Here is a 23,716-nt window from a genome sequence, read left to right on the forward strand (position 1 = left end):
CTCACCCCTAAACCATGTCCCTCAGCACCACCAAATCTACATGTCCTTTAAGTACCTTCACAACTCCCTCTATAAAGGAATTTTTCCTAATGTCCAGCCTAAACCTCCGCTGGTGCAACCTGAGGCTGTTTCCTCTCGCTCCATTGCTTTCAGGTAGCTGCAGAGTGATGAGGTCTGCCCGCAGCCTCCTTTCCTCCAGTCTGGACAGCTGGTGTTCAGTGTGCCGTAAAATGCATCTCACTTGCCCAGGTGCTGCCCTGAAGAGGTAAGGTTTAGGCTGCCCGTTTCTTGGGCTAGAACAGAAAATCGAGTGGGTTCCTAAGGATTCTCATTAAACGCAACCTGTGAGGGGAAGTAAAGTATTTTGGAGTGTTACTACATATACACTGATTGACCAGGCTGCATTCCATTCTTCTCGCAATGTTTTGCATTCATTGTGTACATGTGAAATGAGTATTATCCTCCCATGTGTAACAAGCAAAAATGCCACCATCCTCACGGGCATCTCTTCTGGTCATTTTTGTTTTCTATGCTTGATGGTGAAAATTGCCCAAGCGCTGCTGCCAAAGCCTTGTTTCCCCTTAGAATTTGTGATTTGTTCAGTGTTTATTCTGGCACGAAGAAAGGGCAGACAGGTTTTATGTTGATAGTGGAGGTTTTTTTGCTGAGGGAAACTTAATTTTTCATGGTTACAGCTGAGCTCTGAGCTACAAAGATGTCTGGTTTGAAAACAACATCATGGAGCAGTAATAGATGTGATCCAAACGGGTTGGGACAATGGAGGAAAGTCTCATCCCCACTTGAGCTCAGGCGTGTTTGCTGTTGCTGTTCTGAAAGAGCTGTAATTGCACTCCAGACTGCCAGCAGGGGCCATAAAAGCTGTTCCATTATCAAATTGCTTTCTGAAATTTAGGAGAATGGAGCTTGTGATACTTTGTGTAGGCTTTTTTTTTTTTAAGAAAGATGCTGGTTTGTGTTTTGTTTTCGTAAACCCCTCTTGCAGCAGAGCGTAAGCAGTATGTAAGTGGTATGGTGACAGAGAAGAGGTGGTAGAATGATGCTCATAGGCAGAAGGCTGGCAGGAACCTGCTCTGAGCTGCCTCTCCAAGCCTGGCCTTACCCTGGTGCTGGTTAAAGCAGCATTGCTTCTCGTACTGTCTCTTGCAGAGCTCTGGTTTTAAATCTCATCTGCTGTTGCTCCAGCTTTCAACAAGAGCCATGCTTTACCCAGCGGGGAAACAGGTTTTGATTTTTCCTCATGAGCAAGATGGAGGATACAAATTCTTAGTTCTTGGTCAGGCCCCCACAGCACAATGGCATCTGGGGGCTGGACTTGAGGGGGTGGAGGCACACCCAGGGCCCTGCTTTGGCTCTGGCTGAAGAGGGCCAGAGAGCTGGAGCCTCGGTCCAGGTAGAAGCATGTGGTTGTCACGGACAGGATTTCCTTGACATCAGTTTTGCAGTAGTGTGTCCCTGGGCCTGCCCTCCTACCCCAGCTGTTCTGACAAGAGCACTGCTCTCCCTGGAGCAGTAGGCTGCAGAGCTCCCACTCAGCTGGCAGGACATAAACCAGCATGGCAGCCCTGTACCCCACCCCGGCATAGCTCCAAGCTGAACAATTTCGGGTCAAAACATATATATCAAAAACCTTGTAGGAAGAGACAGTAACTGCACTAATAAGCAAAGCAGTGGCTGCTTACAGATACACGGGAGCTGCAGCGGAATGTGTGGAAGTACTCTTGCATTAATTATTGCGTTAGTTTGCTGCTGCAGTGGAGGGTTCCAGTTTGTCGGAATACCACCGCTGGTGTCCTCAGTGGTATTTTTGCACTGAGTGAGCAGAGGTTCACAGCGGGGTTGCCATCAAGCTAACAGGCAGATAGAAGCAAAACGTACCAGCGTTTGTCCCAGAATCACAGCCATTGCTGTCTGGGGGGTTCTTTTTTGCAGGGGGGATGATTTTCCCCTCCCCTTAAATGCATCTACTGCTAATGAACACAGCCCTTGAGATGAGACTGAACAAAGCAAAGAATCACTTTAAAAAAATGATACATCGTTGGCACTGGGACAAGAGGCGAGCTGGAGGAGAAACTGTAGAAGCTTCTGAGCTGCAGCAGCCATCGCTTTAGAGGATGAGAATGTCGCTTCATGCCGGGGTGCATGAAAACAGTGAGAACACGACTATGTTACTTAGGTGCTTTTTGCTAAGTTCCCCCATCAGCCTGACTGACATCTCCTGCGCTGTTTACATCTCCACATTAAACCTTAAATGTGACCTGGAGTAACAGCAACAGGAGTAGGCAAGTACAGAGTTGCCCGTGCTTGGAAATTGAAGGTGAGAGTTCGTACTGCTTCCTCAGCTGGCTGACACAAAATTCCGACTGCATTCCAGTAAAAATGAAGAAGTTCAAGTATCCTTTATTTAGAGTTGAAAAATGTACCACACCACATTATTGCAAAAGTTCATAGGTACAAAACACTTTGCAGCTGGTGAGAAGGCAATAAAAAGTCGGGTTTTTTTATCTGTTACTATAAATTAGTTACAGTACTTTGCAAATACAGAATTTCAAATTGCATCATTTTTATTCTAAAATTGCCCACAGTACTAGAAATTCCTGAAGATAAGGCAGCTGTTTGTTTAAAAGAAGAGGTAGCTGGTGTCAAGGGATTTCCATTTCTCTTTCGATGCCCACATATTTCAGGGCATCGGCTTGGCTATATCTGAAATGAAAAAAATAGAACTGAAAATAAAACTCAGTAACACTGAACATTTCATCTTTGTCATTCTGACCCAACAGCACGGCCTGGAACACTCCCAGGCGTCCCACAGGTTCCTTGTGTGAATTTGCAGAACAACACTGCCCAGTCAAGAAACTTTCAGAGGAGGGTAAAGGAAACAGAACACCAAGACTGCACGTTTTCACCTCCAGCCTCGCAGCACTGAAGTTCATTTTAGCTAGTGGGAAGCAACTGCATGTCTCAAGGTGGACTGACACAGTGTCACCACTGGACAGGTTCGTTTTCTTCAGCTAAAGTATAAACACAACCTGAGCAAGCGCTCCTCTGCAGTAACCCAAGAATACTTCTTGCCCATTCTGAATGACAGCAGAGACATCCCCTGGTGGGACCCAGGGAACCCGACTAGATAAAGTCTGATTTCCAGGCAGACCTGTGGAAGTGGTGTGCGTCTGACCCCAGCTGTCACTAAACTTCTCTCTAAACAAGCTGCTGTTCCAAGTCTGCAGAGACCTTAACCAGCTGTGTTGCTCAAGTCACTCTTACACGGTATCTGACTGAAAAACAACGTGCAAGGGGACTGTTTCTCAGCTGCTGAGGCCCGGGGTTGCAGGAGGACAAGCACAGTGGTTAATTACGAGCTGGGCAGAAATACTGTAAGTTAATCCAATCTATGACAGGAAGAAACTACAAAATCCATCTACCAACCTGTAGTCAAAGAAGAGTTCTTCACCAGTCTGAATGGCTCTTTTCGCAAAAATTCCTATTCTGTGATCACCATTAACCATCATGACTGTTGAGAAGAGATTTAAACTTCCGTTAACACAAATACTGGCAAGTTATGTATTCTAAACCACTGTCCTACAACATTTCATGTGCTGCTAAAAGAACTACGGTTAAAGCTTACCTTTTGCATAGCAGTTGGGATTTACTGAATGGTTTGCAAATCTGATTTTGTTGCCCTTGCGTGTTGCATCAACCACAAAATCTGGGGTGAGGGAAGGAAACAACACAAGTGGTAGACAGGTCACCTTCGAACAAATTCTTGCATTTAATCCCTAGTGTGCTTGGATTTTAGCAGCTGGGAAAGGTAACTGCTCAGCTTCCCACGTGGACAAGCTGGCACATCACCCTGTGAGGGCTTTATTGTTCTGTAAGTCTCGGATGCTGCCACTGCCCCACGCTCTGGGGCATTTCCATCCATCTCCCGCCACAGTAGCAATGCCTTTGGTTCTCACTTGAAGCCTCCCTACCTTTGTTCCCCAAGGACAAGCTCCATAAATGTGCTAAGTCAACACCGACATAAAGCAGCTTTTTTCCTCCTTTTACATATTTTCCAGTACTTCACACCTGACACAGTACAGTATGTTTTTCCTCTTCAAGTGGCAGTAGCCACATGCCACATATCTGTGTGTGGCCTTCTTCCCCCCAACACAAAATTACCATCATAATTTTACTATGACTTAAATCAGGAGTTCAGACAGTACCTAGCAAGCTTGTTAAATTCTTCAGGCTACTTAATGCTCACACCTAACTTTACTCCGTGAAACTCTAGCTCTACTCAATTCATCTTGTAGAGTTGGCTTGCGTAATAGGCTCCATCACTACTATCTAGCTGAGCAGGATTTAGGGGGGAAAAAAAAAATTACCAAAACAAGACACCCTAGCTATCAACATTAGGAATCCACACATTGCTACAGAAAGATGTGCAGAAGAAAAAATGCCTCAGTGTTACTCGCTGCCTACAAAAGAACAGCTGAAGAAAATGGTGAGCATTTATATTTTATTTGTGCCGCGAGGGTTGTGGCTAGGACATACATACCGTTATTCAAGTTAAACAGAAAGCTGCACATGTATTTGTCATACACTTTTCCTCTTCGGTCTGCCTCATCCTGAGAAATGATCTGAAAGAAACCGTACTTGTAAAAGAGAGCGCCTCTTCCCCTTGCAACCACAGCAGCTTAAGGTGGTCTCAAAGAAAGAGGGGGGGGCGGGGAGGGAGGGGAGGGTTATTCTCTGGGACTGAAAATATTCCTAAGCATAAGTGGTTTCAGCAAGCGTTCTGCGCCCACCGGACAACCACGGCTTGCTCTTGGCATAAGTAAGTTCTTTCAGAGCAGAAGGAAAGCAAGAATTGCTTCTCTGCGCAAGGTCAGGACTGCATACCTGCTGCAGGGGTTTATTGCACAGACACAACTTTGTGAAGGCAGCTACCGCATTTCAGTACGACACTGAACGATTTTGCACAAAATTCCAGGCACGTCTGAATTGAAATTATGACTATGATAAAAATGACATCACAGCCTCTCATTCTCACGAGAACCTGTGTCAAATATTTTGTGACATTTCAGCCATCCAGCTCCTGGGTGTGGAGCCCCTGTCAGCGGTAGCCAGCCAACACGCAGCTTCACCAGTTAAGCTCATACGTAACCAGCGTTCTTCACCCTTACCTCACCACAGTATTCAGAGATGAATTCATTCTTCTGTACTGGGTCTTTGATGAAAATTCCCCAGCCTGCCACATCAGAAGGTGCCAATAGCAAGTGCTGTGGGAGAGAAAAACAAAAAAAAGTTGAGACATGCCTGGTTTGGATTTGTTTTGGGGAGTTTCTTCTGTTTTGTTTTCTTTTGTATCACTTAATTAAATGTAAATGCTGGGACTCCAGGAGAGAAGACAAACAGTGGAGTCTTATAATTATCAAATGCACACTAAAATTACAGCTTTTGGATCAGAAGTTGTATGTGAAAGAAAAACCATGTGAAATACGTGAAAACCAATAAAAATTTTAGTTTAACCTGGAAATAAAGGTGTGCCATGGTTTAACCCCAGCCAGCAACTAAGCAGCACGCAGCCGCTCACTCACTCCTCCTCCCAGTGAAGATAAGAACAATTTAACTAAAATAAAATAACAGCATAATAAATACTGAAGATGAAGAAGAAAAGGAATACAACAGAGAGAAATAAAACCTAAGAGAAGACAAACAACACCCCCTGAGCAATGCCCAAGCAGCGACCCCTCTCCCCTAGCCAACTCCCCCAGTTTATATACTACGGTTTGGAACACCCCGTGGGCCAGTTCAGGTCAGCTGTCCTGGCTGTGCTTCCCCCCAGTTTCTTGTGCACCTCCTTGCTGGCAGAGCACGAGAAACTGAAAAATCCTTAACTTGGGATAAGCGCTACTTAGCAACAACTGAAAACATCAGCGCGTTATCAACATTATTCTCACACTAAATCCAAAACACAGCACTGAACCAGCTACCAGGAACAAGATTAACTCTATCCCAGCTGAAACCAGGACAGGGTGTAACACAAAAACATATTCTAGGGACTTCAAACTAGAAGGGCCTGCAGACAGGAGGCCACTACTGATCAGCTCAGTATGCAACTGATGTAGCTTGTGAGAAGATGTTCAGGAGCAGAAATAAACCCCAGGTCGACTGTTTGTTTGTTTAACAGAGCTGAAGGGCCTTTCCATCACCTACAGTGTGCACTGGAGTCAAGAACTGCAGCAAGAAGTAGCCAGTACCTGTGTCTGAGCCGAACTCCCCGATGCTCATCTAGGGGACGGGTGACGTGCTGTTTTAAAGGGACATCTCCCTATTGGAACTTACAACAAAGGGGGTACTTGACCGCAGTGTTACACAGAACACTCTAATTGGTCCATGACAAAACGCACACAATTTACCCGCAGCACATACGCAAACTAACGTAAGTGAGAGCTACCCTTCTTGTTTTTCTTTTCTGTTTGACAGCATGAGGGCAAAGAAATTCCATTCTCTGGCATGAAAATACATAAACGTCTCAAACCCAAGGCAATAGGCATGTAGCTGCATAACTAGCTACGTACTTTTTTGGATCCTCTTTGAATGCTACAGTTCTTGCAGGACACATTCTTGCTGTCCCAGTGGTCGGCTGCTCCGCACGTCAAACAGAGGTCAGGATCGCATTCGCGTACAGCGAGGTAACATGGACACTGCTTAGTGTTGCACTGTGCTTTACAACGACACCCAGGAAACCTGTTTTGGCCTACATGGAAAACAAAAGGGCGAATATGAAGAAAGTGCATTGTAAAATTAAGCCAGTGCAAATTATAACATGTTAAAAGCCCACTGCCGTTGACAGACGTATGGGACATGCAGATGTATTGTAAATTCTTTCCTTCCCTGATTTTACTTTAGTCTTCCTCAATTTTCTGACTTCATTTGATGGATAACTAAGAGAACCAGATTAAACAGAACACGTGCTCCCTTCTCACACCATTTGACACAATTTGCTGCTTCCGCAAACACAGTACAGACAGACTGCTGGGACAGAGTTAGGGGTCGGGGCAGTGAAAGAAATTTACAGATAGCTTTTAAATGTTTTACTTACATTCTGAGCTGCACTGACAAAACTTCTCACAGAAGTTTTGAGCAATGACACATGGGCATGAGCTATCGCAAGGCTGACGTGGGTGATCACATGGCTGGTAGTTGTAAACGTGATTCGATGACCCATCTGAATAAAAATAGCAACATTTGCTAAAGTTGAAAGGTGCAAACAAACACCATGCAGTTCCCTTCACTCTTTAAAGTAGAACTTCCCTTTTAATAATCTAACTGAGAAAACCCCCAAAATGAACAAAAAGCCCTAAACCTACAATGCGTGGGGTTAAAAACCCAGAAGACACCAAACCAGACCTGTAATGTTAGTTAGGGGTTTGTTGCCTGCTTCCTAGTGTACTTCACTCTTCCCAGTATTCAGCTGCTTTAGGTATTCTGAGCTGAAAACTGTTTACTGTGGAAAACTGAAAAACGAAACTACAATGGTATAATTTCCTGTGTGAACATGTTCTAGAGTAACACTATTCAGCAAAGGAAGTTTGCTCAAATACCCAAAGTAGTTTTTACTCTGGAGCAGCCAACTTTCGAGCAGATACACTGGCAAAACAGTACCTGGTCATTATACCACCGTGCTTTCCCAAGTCAATTTTCCAATACAGACAACGCTAGCATCTTATAGGCAAGGAGGGCCTGGCAGGGACAATGCTTTACCTATGGAGCAGCCAGGAGAATTCAGTGCTATATAAATTATAGTTGCTGTTAATACTCCTGAGCTTGTGTTGTGATGCTCAAGTTACCAATCAGCATCCAAAAAGACAAGGAACAGAAACTGATCAATCATTTATTGTGTTACAAGTCCCAATCACTCTCAACAAGTTTCCAGGTAACTATTTCTAAAACAAACTGATTTTTAAAAACAAGTAAGTGCTGCTTTTTACCACAGCTCCTATTGTTAATACCATTTTTAGGTGTACTTCAGAGAGGCCATAGCGTAAAGATCATGAATTCAGCCTCCTGCCCTTGCTATTGAATTACACAAAGCTCTTCCAATTACATAAACCAAACAGGACCTTTCGTCCCTACAATATCTGAAATGAAAGCTTACTTTTTTCTTTGTATTTATTAGTTATTATTATCTCTCTATATATATCTCTCTATGTATATCTCTGTATATAATGGCCTAATGTTACAAAAAAGCCAAAACCCCAAAAAACAAAACCAAAAAAGCAATAGTAGGATCTTAAAATTCAGGACATAAATTGAATGGAAAGATGCTAACCCTTTTTCAGCTGTATCTTTCTGCAATGAGCAGCCCACAACCTGCAAAAAACACAAAACAAACACAACAAGGTTGACAGGAACTCCTCCTGCAGTGGGCTGGAAAAGGTAGCTGCGTCTTGCACCCACACTTGACTTAAAATGGGCAAGTTTCTGTAACAGGAACACCTGCTAACTGCACACAAGGCAGAAGTGGCTGCAGCAGAACCACCCTGGCCCAGTCTCTTGGAGCTGACAAAATCAATGTTCTGCAGGCTGCTCCCTCCCCCTCCCCACACCATTCCTCTAGTCCCAGGATCGTACAGACGAGCAGCCCCCACCCAGCCCAGGCTAGAGAGATGCTTAAATTCAGATGGCCTTGAAGGAAAACCTGCAAAGAGGAGGCTGCTGGTGGAGCCTCAGCAGAAGGAAGGATACGGAATTGCAGATATGGAGGGACATGTCTAAATAGGGCAGCGAAGGTCTGTCAACTGTTGGCTTCAGAGGACCTGGCCCCAGCACCACACTGATCATCTACAGATCACAGCCAGGTACCACCCTTCACCCACTGGCACAGCCACACTGTGTCCTCTGCTTGGACAGACTTTTCCCCAGTTTGTTCTGACTGGTGGTCCTGTGCTAAGCCTTTTCCCCTCTTCTGCAAACTCGATATGCCTTTCTCTTACATCCTTCAGTGTCCTTCAGTTTTCCTTCAGTGTCCTCTTTCTCCATTAGCTCAGCTAAGCATTCCTTTTGCAAGAAGGGGAATTTTGGTTGTATAGTGTTGTGGGTTATTTTTTTTTCTTTTTAATAACAACATGCTTTTGGTTATTGTAACATAACTCACCACACTTTAAAGTTCCTGTAAGTTAAAACCACCCCTTTTTATTTTGTATCCATCTCAGATTGCCAGCTCTTTGGGCAGGAAATAGCTGTGAATAGCATGAATAGCTGTGACAGAGACAATCGAGCAAAATCACTTGTCTGTACCTCAGGTACCAAAAGGAAAGCCAGACTTATATTTCAGTAGCGTTAAAGGAGAAATCAATGGGTTTAGTTTTTCTTCAATTCTATGCATTTTCATTAGCACTGGAATTCCAGTGAACAAACATAATAAAAAATTAGATAAGAATTTTCAAAGTTTATAGTTCTTGGACTTCATTAGCATGTCATACAGCAACATTAAGAGAATATGGGAGAAGCCTCATTCCCTGCTAGCTGCACCTCACAACCTCACTGTCTGTGCAGGTTTACTGAGCAGTCCAAAACACTGGTGAACACGCATACTGAAAATCCCCAGTTCCGCCTTCCAGTGAATGCAACACTCAGAAGTTTGCATTCTAAGCAAGTATCTCCTGCTGTAACTTTTCAATAGGACGTTTTAGTCCTACTTCTTTCATGAAGGCCTATCAATTTTGACTTTAACCAAATGGTGTGCTGGCCTTCCCCACCACGCACGACAGCTTTGGGGAAACAAGATTCTTTGTGCAACTGCCCTTTCAAAGCCTTACCGTTAGACTTAAGTGCTTGACAGCCAACTTTCTTACAAGCATTTGTAGGAACCCATACAAGTTAGAAACCCACAAAGGCAGATTTGTCCAAGTAACTGACGTTATGGGGAGGGAACAAACCCAAAAACTATCAGTATTATTACACATCACTGTCATAAACACATGACATTCCTATTAAGAGTGACTGACTCAAGAAAAAAAAGGCTACCAACACATACTTATGAATTATAAGATGCTGACTCTTTGCAAGAAGACATAGAACTGAAAGAAGGAACGCAATTTTGACTTAAATTACTCTAATGCACTTCAAACTACTTCACTTTTTTGTCTGGCTCATATTTGACAAATGTAACATATACTGTATTTTTGAACAATCCTTTCACAGAAGCTTCTCTCAGATAATAAGGACCTACTAGGATACTGAACCCATAAAAGCTTTCTGTGGATAGAATTCTTAAAACAGCATTTCATTAGCCATGGTAATTAGCATTTTTTTTTTTGCCTTAGCTAAGTACTATCCTAATACTTTAGAAGTACCATGCCACTTGCTGGTTGCCACCTGAGATTTTCTGGTTTCTATGGGAAGGTCCAGACTGTATGGACAAGGCCATGTGAATATGACAAAGATTACCACCATCAAAGAAGCATTAACAAGTCAAAATGGATATAACATTAAATATGGCAGTCACAATGGCAAAGGCACAGTTTAGCCACTCTTGTAACAGAGACTGATGTCACAGGAAAAGACAGCCTAGCAAGAAAGGCACTGGAGACACACAGTGAGAGCATGAATTCTGGGGAATGGCAAAAGGCAGTATGAAGTAAGGTGCCAGTGCTGGCCAGTTTGACAGGAGGTTTGATTAGCACTATCAAATAGTACATTCACTGGCTTGTAACTTTCAAAACCTGCCAGGAAGCACTGCAAGTCCCCGATTAGGGCACAAAGCTGAAGCCTGAATGAGCACCATACTAAAGGTGGACTAATTTATCTATCGCCCTATAATCTGGTATCTTAACCAAAACCGAAAAGCAAGATCTGGTCCCAAGCACCACGAAGCAAAGGCAAGGAAAAAACAGAAAGCTGAGAAAGCACTCATGACTCAAAGCTTCATTAAAAAAAATAAACTGGAAACTCAGTGTCAGATGTATTTGTACATCTGGTTGCTGACATCTGCAGGACAGCCAGCTTAGAAAACAAGTGCTTCACAGAACCACAGAATCATTTCGGCTGGAAGAGACCTTGAAGATGATCAAGTCTAACTGTTAACCCAGCAGTAAGCTATGTCCCTCAGCACCACATCTAGACGTCTTTTAAATACCTCCAGGGATGGTGACTCCACCATCTCCCTGGGCAACCTGTTCCAATGTTTCACAACCCCTTCTGTAAAGAAATTTTTCCTAATATCCAAGCTAAGCCACTCCAGAGCAACTTGAGATAGTTTTCTCTTATCTTACTGTTTGTTACTTGGGAGACCAGACTGATCCCTACTGTGCTACAACCTCCTTTCAGGTAGTTGCAGAATGATAAGGTCTCTCCTCAGTCTCCTTTCCTCCAGGCTAAACAACCCCAGTTAACTCAGCATCTTATCCACAGCCTCCCTGCCACTCAGACTCAGCCGTCTAACTAGGTGGCACACAGGAATACCTGTGCCAATGCCTCAGCCGCACCTTTGCCTCGTAACAGTGAGACTTTAAATCCCTATAAAAAGGCACCTTGAACTCTACGCGGAACCACGGAAGCTTTTCAAACATACGCAGTGAACAGCAGTCCAGTGGAAGGTCCAGACAGGAGGAGGAAAATGAGAAAACAGAAAAGAAAATTTACCAAGTAAACTCACATCCAAATACAGGATGAAGGAGGGGAGGAAAACAAGAATAATCAAGAAGCACCCTAAAACAGATCCTTCCCAATCCACAGCAAGGAGTGCTAAAGCAAATACAACTCAGCTCTCAGCAATGGAAGAAAAACATACACGTAAGAGAATGAATGGTACTGAAGTACTCTCCCTCCAACAGACACTCATGCTTTTCTGAATTCTTGCTTGGTTCGGATTTTTCTATTGGCTTCTATGCAAAGTACTTGCTTCTCCAGCAAAGCAGACTTTTCACAGACTGCCAGGTTAACGTTTGATACGCAGGACAGGCTCTGACACTTACTAGTTCTCCCGAAAACCAACTACATAAAAAGTCTTCTCTTCTCATTGGTCAGCCTTATTATGGCTACCTAACAAAAAGGACACTGGAAACATGGAGAGAGTATAATTTACTCTCCAAGAGGAGTGTAGTCTTGTCCACTAGTTGCTCAATATGCCTGTACGAGCACCAAGATTCCATGGCAAGAGGGGCAAGTCTTGTAAGAGAATCTACCATCAAATCAGTTCTAAGAGGCCATTAGGAACAGCCTTCCAAGGCTGCTTTTCTCTTCAGTGAACGCTGCTTTTGCTAAAAAGTCTGTCTATCACACGTACATGTGGAAAACCTGCCCACCAGTAAGTCCCTTGCAATGGAAAAGCGCAAACAAGACAGAAGGGCCTTCCTGGCTCTAGGACTAGATTTACTTCTAGGAATGAGTAAACTCAACTCAAAGAAACGTAAGAAAGACTTCCAGATGGTTTTCCCAATTGCTAGTTGTGTGACATCTTTTAGAGTGCTGAGATTACAGTAGTATGTAGGCGAGCTAAAAGGTTTTCCTTTTTTAAAAGGCATTGAAGAATGAAGATATCTTGATTGCTACACATTCTGTGAAATCAAATATAAAAATTATCTCCTTTCTTCAATGAGAGTTAAAAGAACTAAAAGGCATTTCAGAACTAAATTGCTAACATGAAAGTCTTTATATTGGCAGCTAATAAGAACAAAATAACCTCAAGAAACTCCACGTAACAGTATTTGCTTTCATTTATTTGGGAGGAGAAAAAAAAAAAAACCACCCACAAACACCAAACCAAAAAAAAAAAGGCTCAAAACTCCTCCAAAACAAAGTCAGCCTGGTACCCATACAATGCATTTCAGCTTCAAATTACAGTTAAGCCTTCTAGTCACTCTTTTCAAACAAATGTAGTGGCATCATTTTTGTGGCTATTTGCTTGACTCTGAAACCAAGCTAATTCCCAACTGCATACTCCAAATGTGCACTATGGCTAACAACTGCTGATCTAAACAGCCAAGCCCACCAAATGCCCAAAACCTTGAAAACTGTGCCAAGAGCATTAAATCAACAGTTTGTGCTGAGAACAAAACCCCTTCCAGATGCTCACTGAATCTTTTCCTAGCTCACACTGGCTTCCTCTGTGCTACAAAGTATAGACTACATGACTACTTCATGTGCAACAGTACAGCTGAGCCAGGAACGTCACACTAAGCCTGGAAATAATAAATATACAAGCTAAGACAGAAACAAGAAGAATTGATAGGAGAAGAACTGGAAGAACAAAGTTGAGGGAAATAAGGAAAGTTAGAGGGAGAAATGGGAAATTCCATGGAAAAAAGTGCTTGCAGAAAGAAACACTCTTGCTAAGTTTCAGCCAGCTTTTTATCTCCTATGTTCTTATTCCTAGGAATTAAAAATAATCAATACAGAGTTTTGTTTTTCAAACCTCAGGATTCTCAAAATTAAAATGCATTTCACTGACAGATAGTAGCCACCAAGTTTGCAATTTCAGCAGAAATTGTTTCGGGTGGTCTTTGTGGCTCTAACAAAAGGCTTGAAGTTGTTCTTCAATGAAGCTTCACTTCAAGTATTAACTTTTTAACCTGGTTCTTTAGTTGAAGTTCTAGTTGATAATGAAATGGGAGTGCTACAAAGAAATAGTTTCTCTTAAAGAAATAAAATGCAATCCCACTAGTGTGCTACAATATTTGTTTACTCATCATCTGAATCTCAACGGAACACACTTCATCATAAAAAACCCCTTAGTGTTAATTTACAAAATACTACATAATCATTATTGTATCCCATTATAATGCTTGTAAAATTGGTGTTTATTGCTGCAAACAAAACCATACCACAATATCTTGAACGTTATACCAAGCTGCGTAGAGTATTTCTAATCTAAATTTAGTTTGACTACTTGCAGCAATACACCTAAAAGAATCTGCTAAGAAAAATCTGGCTGTTTTAGCTTAAGAAGCTAAAAAGAAGGAAAAGAGGAGAGAGGTGACCAAACACCATTTTGTTTCATTGCTGCAAAGTCTAGTTTTCAAAGCAAATGGAGAAGAGATGCATGACTTTTCCTCCAAAATGCTTTCTGGTTTGATCCCCTGCATCTCCAATTTATTTTTATGCTAAGGTTATTTAGTAACAGATTTACCTGTGTTTCCTTTTCTTCTTTCTGGGAGGAGTATCAACATCTTCAGCAGGGACTGGAGCAATAATACTAGATTCCTTTACTCTAAACTCATACACCTAACAAGAGATACCATAATACATCCACGATAAATCTCTCACTAGTAGAAAGTTTCTCATTTTCTAAGTTAGTATGATTTCCTCCAACCAACAACTTACAGATTACATCCAGTCTCTTTTCAATACATTTAAAGTTCATTACTATTGTCATTTAAGAACAGAGAGTCTAATTTCAAGCTCCTGTAAATTTAATTTAAAAGTGGTTTTAAAACTAACTTATGTATTTGTGGCATGAATTCTGGATCACAGCATTCTTGGGAAAACCAAGAAAACTTACTCAATTTTCTCTTGTAGTCATCAATACTAGTATTTCTGTACTTCAGTTTTAAAAGTAAAATGCTATCATCCTTAGTAAGTAGCTTCCTTTCTTACCTGCCTACACGTTTTGGTCCCAATCAGTCTGGCAATTGCACAGAAGTTGTCATAGTAGGTGCCAATAAGAACTCTAAACATTGAGGCTTCTGCACCACTCCATTCCACATTCTCCGGAGGCTCAATATTTGGCTTCATCTTTATTGGTGTCTGACACCTAGAATTTGCTTCTGTAATAAATGAGTGAGAGTAGGGGGTCAATGTAAGGCTGTGTTTCAAAAACTTCCACAGCCCTTAAAAATGTCAGATTATTAGTCAAAAATATCCCAGGTTTTTGTTGTTGTTTCCTAACCCAAGAGCCACAACAAACCAGCACTTTTCACATACCTCTTAACGAAGTTAAGAATTAGGTTAACAGTAGCTATTGAAATTACACACACCTCACCTCTACAGATCGATCAAGTCAATCTGGACATTTTCTCACAGGGTTCTGTTTGATTAAATTCATATTATTACTCTGCCTTTTCATTCAGTTCCCCATGTTCCAACTACAGGGTTTCTAGGATCGTGTTGCTCAACTTGTCTGTTTTGGTTTATTTTTTCATCCTCTCAAGCACAGCAGCTAATTGAATAAAGAAGCCTTACCAGAGGAACTGGAGGTTTCATCTTTCTTTTCTTCTTCTTCTTTATCATTGTTTTCTCCTCCAGTTTCAGTTCCAGCTTCTCTATCACTATCTGTGTCTTTTGACTCCAATACATTTATTGTTGGCGTGCTGGGTCTGCTGGTGTTGTTTGGAAGTCTTCCCCTTCGTCGGCCACCCGGGCGCTTTGGTGGTGTCTTTATACGCTCAGCGGTCAAGGCAGCTGCAAACTCCTTTGCACCTTCCTAAACACAAAACATGACAATTTTCAGAAAAAGAATTAAAAACTGGTTTCACCTGTGGTCAGGGATTGGGGGAACATATTCTACTTGCATCATGCAGAACTTTACATTATTCCATATATTAATCATGTACACACAAATTCCATTTAAATGTACTCTGACCATGAACATAAATACTTCTGATGCTATCACAAGAAAAATCTACATTTACAAAGTACTTATGTTAGTATTTCACATTCTCTTCCATTTTGGCTGCCAAATAAATAATTCAGTAGTAAATTTCTATTTTCCTAGATGACAGAAAAACCAAGTTTCCCATAAGAACACCTTTCAAAATGCAAGAGCTCTCTTCCACACGGCACTTAAACAATACGCATTCTACAGTTTCTAAAATGCAGTCACTGGTAATTAGTTTTCTAGAGGAAAGGTGTAGTACTATGTGTCACAAGTTTTTAATTGGAAAATTACAGGGTTTCTCATAACAAAAAAATTAGGGTAGGAATGAAAGAGATTTGAAATTATATTACTAAAGATTTAAGCTTATTTCCATCTTGTTGTTCCTTAAGATCACAACCACTGGATGGAATCAGTCTTCATCAAACTAAAAAGCCTTTGCAAATTTTAGTTGTGATATAACTTACAAGAGAGCTAAGTCTGTAAGTTCTTTGGATTGGACGCAAGAGCAGCAACACATTGTTAAGAGGTAATAATCTCCAGGGAAAATATCTCAGGCTACATCTAATAGAGCTAAAAATTATTCCTACTTAGACTTTCATTTGATGGTTGGAAGTTAACTCTTTTCTTTTGCACAAACTGAAGACAACATTCTTGACTGCAAGTGGTCCAGCACATCCTTACACCAAGTGCAGCTTGCAGTACTGCAGCTAACACAAGCACTTCGTGAATTCTAACATACGGAATTATCTTACCAGATGTTGATAACAGTGCGGTCCACAAGGCTTATTATCTAATGCTGCTTCTGTATTCTTTCGTTTATAAGTATTAGGAGTTGCATGGAATGCTGTTGAATCAAAACATCACATTCATAAGTTTTAATTTAAAAAATACATCAAACATTATCCAAAACAGAAGGTTTAACAAGACTTCATTGAAACCAGAATAAAAATTATAACAAATGCGAAAAAAAAAGAAAAACACAAAATAAACCCCATCTAGTGACATTTATTTGACTTACCACTTAAATACACAGAGAGAGCACATGGGCAAGTTTCACATATGCCCATCAGTGAAGACAATGATCGTATTCGTCTCATGTATCAAGGAAGATTTGCTGTATCTCCCTTCCCAACAAACAGAACTTGCTTTCACTACCATGTTAAACAGAATTATTCAGTGCTTCTATTGATGCATGATTATCTCTCAATACGCAAGACTCAGGTGTTCAATTTCTATCTGACAAAATTCAATTCCACACATTCTGGAAAGGTAATGGACCCACTTTTCATTTTTGTTAGTGAGAAGGACACATAAACATTTCTACTCTTAGTTGACAGGTGTTAAGAGTTCACTTCCTACACCCCAGCTGCAGGGTAAAAGTAAGTTGGCACCGCACAGTCACTATGGATCAGAACAACCACAGGTAAGGCTGCAACCTGCAGAGAAGCATCTGCTCACATACCTGACAGACTCTGTGTAAGCTGCAGAATGGTGACTCAGAATTGAGCAGAACTGGGCACATTACACACGCAACACAAGCACCTTTATAACAGGATGGCAGTTTCCTACCATTCTATATGAATTCTATACTTATTTGCCAGAGCTCGTCTCTACCAGCTCTTCCCATGCAACCCCAGCCTCCCAGCAGGATGTTTTCAGAGAGACTGACTTTCTCGGTTTTGCTGCAAGCCTTGGGAGCCCTTCTGCATCCCTTACTTAACTAAAGCTTGGAAAACTTGCAGCTTAGACTCTCAACAGAACTCATATACTCATGTTCCCAAATTCTATTAGAAGCTTTTTGAAATACCGTCCTTAGATTTCCGCTATTCTCTTTCTTCTTTTGAAAATTCCTCCATGCTCAAAGAAGTAATTTTTTGGTTTTAATGGATAGACATCAATAAATACTCGTTCCTCCTACACGCGCTAACAGTGGTATACACAACTGCAAGGAACAAAAATAGAGAACGCACTCAAGCTTTAAAAAAAAAAAAAAAAAAAGGAAAAAAAAATAACCAAAAAACCCCCCTCAGGGCTGCCTGCGTCGCTGTATACACAACTGCAAGGAACAAAAATAGAGAACGCACTCAAGCTTTAAAAAAAAAAAAAAAAAAGGAAAAAAAAATCAACCAAAAAACCTCCTCAGAGCTGGCTGGCTGCTTCCTAATGCTCCATGAAGGCCTGCAAAAGACTGTCTGAACATACACAATCCCCAGCACTGTAAAAGCTCTTATGCTGCAGTTTCACCACAGCTGCAGTTAGGAAAGTGTAACTTACAGTTAAGTTTTTCAATACTCATGAATAAAAAGTGCTAATGTTTGAACTGAAATAAAGAAATCACTCCTCTCTTACATTAATCCGTAAGGGCTGTTCCATACCAACACCACACCCATCCTTCAATAGGCCACCACCACATTCTTTCCTACTCATTTCTAGGTTGTGCATGAGGCTTCCTTTTATAATACTCCACTATTTTTTCAAGACTGAACTTTCCGATTGCATTTTCTCCCTTTTAAAGAATGTGAGCAGAGCTCATATTACGTATTCACAAAGTTTTTAAAAGCAAATCTCATTTTAGTGATCTGGTTTGAAGTGTAGCTCCACAAGCACTTGTTTTGGTACCAGTGGAGGGGGTGACCAGTGGCAGTGAGCACTTAAGAGAGCTTCTCTGATGAAGCCACTTCTTGAACCCACCACTTCATGCTCCCCTCCCATAAGGGAAGGTGTGCTGGAAATCAAATGATAACGTTATAGAATTTACGTTTGCAGCACATGGGAACCTCAGGGAAGCAATGTATTCTTCCAAAGCTTTGTTAAAAAAGTATAAACAATGTAAAGGTATTACTAATTAAATATTGCATCACTTTCTCCAGAGAAATACATTACATTTTATGAATATATCTTATAAACACTAATAACCTTCAATTTTCCACATATGGACATGTAGATTATGTAAAGCTTATTTACAAGCAAGTATAGAAACGTAATTTATGCATATTGTTGCTACTAGCACTCCTTCTTCCCCCACATTGCAGTCAAAAGCTTTTATGTGGTATGTCTCTTCTCACATGTTTCACACATCCTTGAAGCGTTCATACATTCTGTAGGTAAAATATGTTAAATAACAAAGAAACCTTGACATTTAATGTCAAGTTATTCCACCTGTTCCCAGCTTTTAAGAAACCGCGAGATGATGAAAGCCCTTCACCCAAAAGTGGAAGGGAAAACCCCCACACTTTTCAACCCTGAATATTTGAACCTGTGAATTTGTGCAGTGCACCACTTCATTCAGGGTGGGTTTTTTTTTTTCCCACATAACTGTTTTACCCTCTCTTCATACCACAAGGAAAATAATTTTGCAACAATGAAAAAGAACAGCAAAACATTTGCAAACCATGATTCATATCAGACTGCTGCATTGTGCAGAAATTTTTTTACATGTCACTTGCGGATGCAAATATTTCTCTCAAGTTAATTTGTGTGAGGTCCTAAAATGAGTGTTTATTTTCCAAAAAACTGTTTTCCTTTAGGCAATGAAGAAATTGCCAATATGTAATGCCATGAAACAAACTGTCTTTTTAAATCAGCAAAACCTCAGAAACACACTCTGATACATCAAATTAGAATCGTATCTTGTATTCCGCTATTTCAAACACCCAACACAATATAGTACTGATAACTATAGTCAGAATCTACCACCACTGTCACAAGGTATTTTTGGGAGAGGCTTATTACAAAGAAAGATCCCAGGACAAAAATATAGCTTGTATAGCTGTATTATGAATCTTGCAAATATCAGCAGTAACTTTTCTCAAAAATCAAGACAGCTTTGCAGAATTTCCTGAATAACTAAACTCCATATTTCTTCAATAATTTCCTTAAGAAAGTCATTCTAATATTGCTTCATTAAGCATGTTTTCTGTCTTTGAGATTTATTACCTGTCTCATCCCCAATGGGCTCAATTCTCGTATTTTTCATAATGTGAAAGTACACAGGCAACAGTTTAGCCTGAAATGTACATTTGCTTCACAGTCAAGCTATTTGGGAAATGCTCCCTACCTGATATTTTTCCTTCTTCTAAATTCTTTGTTAGTCCAGACATTTAGGCATAATTCCTTGCTGTCAGCAAATGAAGACGGTACACAAGTTTTTTCAGTAATGTCATCACCTGCACATAAAGGGATTGCCAGGTCGTCAAGGGGACTTGACACATTAAATATCTAATGATAACTTTTCCAATATTTAACTCAAATTTCTAGAACAAATATTTGAAAGTCCATAAAAAAAGGCTAATCTTAACAAAAATGGAATCTAAGAGGGGGAATTACGAAAGTCAAAACCAGACCTAACAGAATTTCTGTACTTGTTTAATTCTCTATGCCTTCTCCAGAGATTTGCACCTTTCAAAGTACAAATCTGATCACTGTAGCCACCATGTTACCAAAGTAATTCATCAAAAACATCAAACGCAGAAGCCAGGACATCATCCTGTAGTGCTTGGCAATTGCATGAAGTAGAACATAGGGGCAACTCATTAGGGTGCTAGTAGAAATGTTATCAACTTTTATAAAAAGTTAGATTGTTAAATTGTTGCAGAGACACTGAAATTGTTATTGCAGCCTCCCAATAACCAGAGTAGTCTTTTTTTGATGAGTTACTTATTTCCAGCAATTAATCTGGTGGATTTTGACCAACAGTCTTAAAATTTCACAAAAAGTGAAGAGATCTTACAACTGACTCTCTCAGTTTTTAACTGACACATTTCCAGCTCTAGACAGACACACAGACAGAAAGACACACAGACAGAAAACAACCCTCTTCCTCTGGTGTTACTACAGACAAAAGCAAAAGGAAGCAATGCATCTGAAGCAGTGAACTGGTCATTGCAGGGGTGGGATTTGGGTATGTCTTCAGGAAATGGTGACTGAGGCATCAGTTTACTACATTCAGTGTCCAGTCTGGAGGCTACACAGTGAATGTGTAAATCAAGCTTCAGGAGATCTTTTAGCAGCAATCAGGTATTAAATATATTTTATCAGGGACAATGCACGTGCTATGTAAGCTGTCATCAAGAGCATAATCATAACCAGTAATTTCACATTCCACCTTGAATGTCTCTACAATGCAAATGTTATTCATTCTTCTTTCTGCAATAGCCCTGAAAACCTGAAAATATGACTTAAAGTTTGGGCCTTTTTCAGTATGGGGCATGGTTTTAAAAGAAGCCTTGGACATACACCACCCACTTTTGAAAGGGTACTGACTTATTTAAGGGACTTACAAAAATCACCAGCAACAAGAACTTAGGCAATCTTTGAGCATAACCACCTTTGAAGGTTATGAACACATTAAAACGGGCCAGAACACTTTCAGCTCAAAGGATGCTGCCAGTATGAGAACTGAGGTCCTTCAGCCAATCAGTGACATGACTCTGGACTTTTGTCGTTGGCTGAATCTGGCACTTGATGTGTCAAAATGAACAACACCTATCCTTCACAGCACTAAACGAAAAGAAGTCTCTCAGCATTGGTGCCTCAAAGCTGTGAACTGGTAATGCCACTCTCCTCAGAGTAGTAGATACCGAAACACAGTCTGTGGATCCTTTCAGTTCTACTTCTAACAATCTGCAAAATTGACTATGAAAGGCAAATCTATATAAGTAATCAAATATATGTGTATTTTAGAGAAGCCCGTATCTTCACTGGAAAATGCCTACAAGTTTATAAAATTAGTGAGAAAAATGGCATAAAACTACTGCTGCAGAAGTACCCAAAATCTTCTGAGGTGTTACTGGAAGAAGTTTGTTCTCGCTATGTCTGGATGATGCTTTCTTGTTGACTGAAAAACGAAAATACTTTTGAAGAAGGAAAACTAGTCTGGCACTCAATCTCCCTGCTACACTACTGAGAGCGTCAAGAACTCATAAAACTGCTGCCAGGATTTGCCAAGAGGCAGCGTACAGCTCCACTTCCCTGTCCTACAGACTAAGGTTGCACACAACACTTCTTGCAATGAGTCATCCAGGCAATTTAGACACTTCTAAACAAAACCTGCAACTTCACATAAAAGGCTGTGTTGAAGTTGGCTGGACAGGGCAGCAGCTACACCTCCAGAAACTTACTGTTCTTAAGCATTATTCAGAAGTTAGAGCTGCTTTCTTTGTGTTTCCAAGCAAGGTCTGCCAACAGAACACAAGGAGAAAGTGGAACTAACGGAACTAACTCCAAAGGCAACAAATACTAAAAGAACCAGGAACAAACTAGAAACAGGAAAATCTTCCACTCCCACCCCACCATCTGAAAACAACTCCAGTTCCTTCTCAATCGGAAAGGTAGCTGAGGGACACTAAAAAAGCAGCAGCACTGTGTAAAGCCCTCAGTGTGAAGTACAAACACAGGCAGATTGCATGTGTGCTGGATGAGGAGCTGCTGACAAAGCACAAAGATTTCCAACGAACACGCATGCACACTCACAGTGGAACATGCAAATGAACAGTTAAGTCAAAAGAGAAAATCAATTTGAAATAAAGGGTGTCACAGTATTCACCTACAAATTGAAACCACTTCATATTTGACTGTTAGGTTCCGCTTTACAGTTTGACTCCATTCTCACAGAAAGAATTGTCTCAAGTAGCACTTCAGAGCCTCTCTTATTTTCACACTTTGCAAATGAAAACTAACGTCATTGCTAACACTCCTGTTAAATCCTTCCCCCAAAAGAATGGAACATGAAAGCAAGTCAGTAGAACAGATATCATAATTTCTAAAATTCAACTGTCTGAAACAATTCTTCAAATCACCAGGTACAAGTAAAATAGCTAGAAAGTCATAGAAAACAATGCAGTTTTCTTGAAGACTATAAAGAGAAGTAATGATACAGGTTGGTCCAAGCCAGGAATTCTATATGAACTCTTAAACGCAAAAAGGAGAACACAGTACAAACAGGTGCATTCCATTTTTTGAGGTATAGTTTTCACTGCACAATGTCAACATGGACAAGCTGTTTTCATAAATTTTAGCAATATTACTGCTTTTACTTGTTCTTCTCTTTCCTTCCTTCTGTATTGCATCTTACGGTACTTTTAAGTTCCCTGACTTGCAAGAAATACAAGCTATACAAGCACACTACAATTATACTTACGATGTAAGAAGCAATCATATTTAAAACAGCGTCTACAGAAGAGTGTGTGAAAAGAGTGCAGGCTTTGCTCCCTCTGGACAGATTTGGCATTTGGTCCATCTATGTTTGGTGTGCATTCAGGAGGAAGAGCTCCAGGAAGCTGCTGCTCAGTGAGTTCTTTGTATCTTCAAAGTAAGAAATAGAAGTTATTTATTCAGTATAACAAAAAAAAGTAGTGATTTTTGATTCCAGCACCACTCTGCACTGTCACTGGCAAATTTAAAAATATAAGAAATGTGTGTCAGCTAGAAAGGTTAATGTAACACGATAGGTTATTAATTCCATATTCATCGATCCAAACATAAAACTGGCTAGGAAAGAATGTCACCTCCTTGTATACAATACTCACTAACTCCATAAAGGAGATGTTTTTCCTAACAGCAGTTTTCATTTTACTACTAAAAAAACACAAAAAAAAAACCCCCAAAAAACAAACCACACAGATTCTTAAAAGATATGCAAGCACCCCCTTCTCAATAGTTCAAAAGGAAAGCTATTAAACCCCTCTGTATTGTCTGACTTGGTGGGAACAGTCGATTCCCTTCAGGTATCAGCTGCAGAAATTGCACAACTGCCACAGAACCTAGCTGCAAGGGGAACCATTCCTCATCAATAAATATTTAACAGAGTCAAGAAATCTTTGTTTCAGAAAGAAACACAGCAATATGAAATACTTTCTTACTTCTCTTTCAATTCTTCTGCTGTACCCTTGTCTGGAAACATAGAGGAAATGGCTTCAAATATCTTGTCAGAAGGAAATCTCCGAGGTGGGTGGCTTTCTTTCTCTGTCAAAGAAGCAAAAAATTTGGCAAACAAAAAAAATTACATGTCTGCTCCTTTGCTACTCCAAGATAGTGTTTAGAGAAAGGAGGACTTCGCCAAAATCCTAACAGAAAAAAAAATTAGACAACTTTAACTGCATTAAGTGATTTTTC

The 23,716-nt window shown here is 40.7% G+C and overlaps 1 protein-coding gene across 5 annotated transcripts in view; it reads right to left on the reverse strand.

Annotated features, from left to right (window-relative positions):
• Positions 1 to 2,386: 2,386 nt before the first annotated feature.
• Positions 2,387 to 23,716, reverse strand: part of EZH2 (enhancer of zeste 2 polycomb repressive complex 2 subunit) — a 29,419-nt gene continuing 8,089 nt past the window's right edge. For 3 of the 5 annotated variants that reach the window (XM_010138779.1, XM_010138780.1, XM_010138781.1), the window contains 14 exons: positions 23,464 to 23,566; positions 22,743 to 22,906; positions 16,357 to 16,448; positions 15,190 to 15,430; positions 14,605 to 14,774; positions 14,138 to 14,232; positions 8,339 to 8,379; positions 7,109 to 7,234; positions 6,585 to 6,763; positions 5,187 to 5,282; positions 4,559 to 4,640; positions 3,644 to 3,724; positions 3,445 to 3,529; positions 2,387 to 2,721 (listed from right to left, as the gene is read on the reverse strand). In XM_010138779.1, the coding sequence (XP_010137081.1) occupies positions 2,661 to 2,721; positions 3,445 to 3,529; positions 3,644 to 3,724; positions 4,559 to 4,640; positions 5,187 to 5,282; positions 6,585 to 6,763; positions 7,109 to 7,234; positions 8,339 to 8,379; positions 14,138 to 14,232; positions 14,605 to 14,774; positions 15,190 to 15,430; positions 16,357 to 16,448; positions 22,743 to 22,906; positions 23,464 to 23,566 (1,616 nt within the window). In that variant the 3' untranslated portion in view covers positions 2,387 to 2,660. Of the gene's footprint in view, positions 2,722 to 3,444; positions 3,530 to 3,643; positions 3,725 to 4,558; positions 4,641 to 5,186; positions 5,283 to 6,584; positions 6,764 to 7,108; positions 7,235 to 8,338; positions 8,380 to 14,137; positions 14,233 to 14,604; positions 14,775 to 15,189; positions 15,431 to 16,356; positions 16,449 to 22,727; positions 22,907 to 23,463; positions 23,567 to 23,716 lie in introns of all 5 variants that reach the window. The other 2 variants (XM_010138778.1, XM_010138782.1) reach the window with 2 other exon arrangements.

This window comes from Buceros rhinoceros, unplaced genomic scaffold (genome assembly GCF_000710305.1).
Source record: "Buceros rhinoceros silvestris isolate BGI_N320 unplaced genomic scaffold, ASM71030v1 scaffold3866, whole genome shotgun sequence".
NCBI lineage: Eukaryota > Metazoa > Chordata > Aves > Bucerotiformes > Bucerotidae > Buceros > Buceros rhinoceros.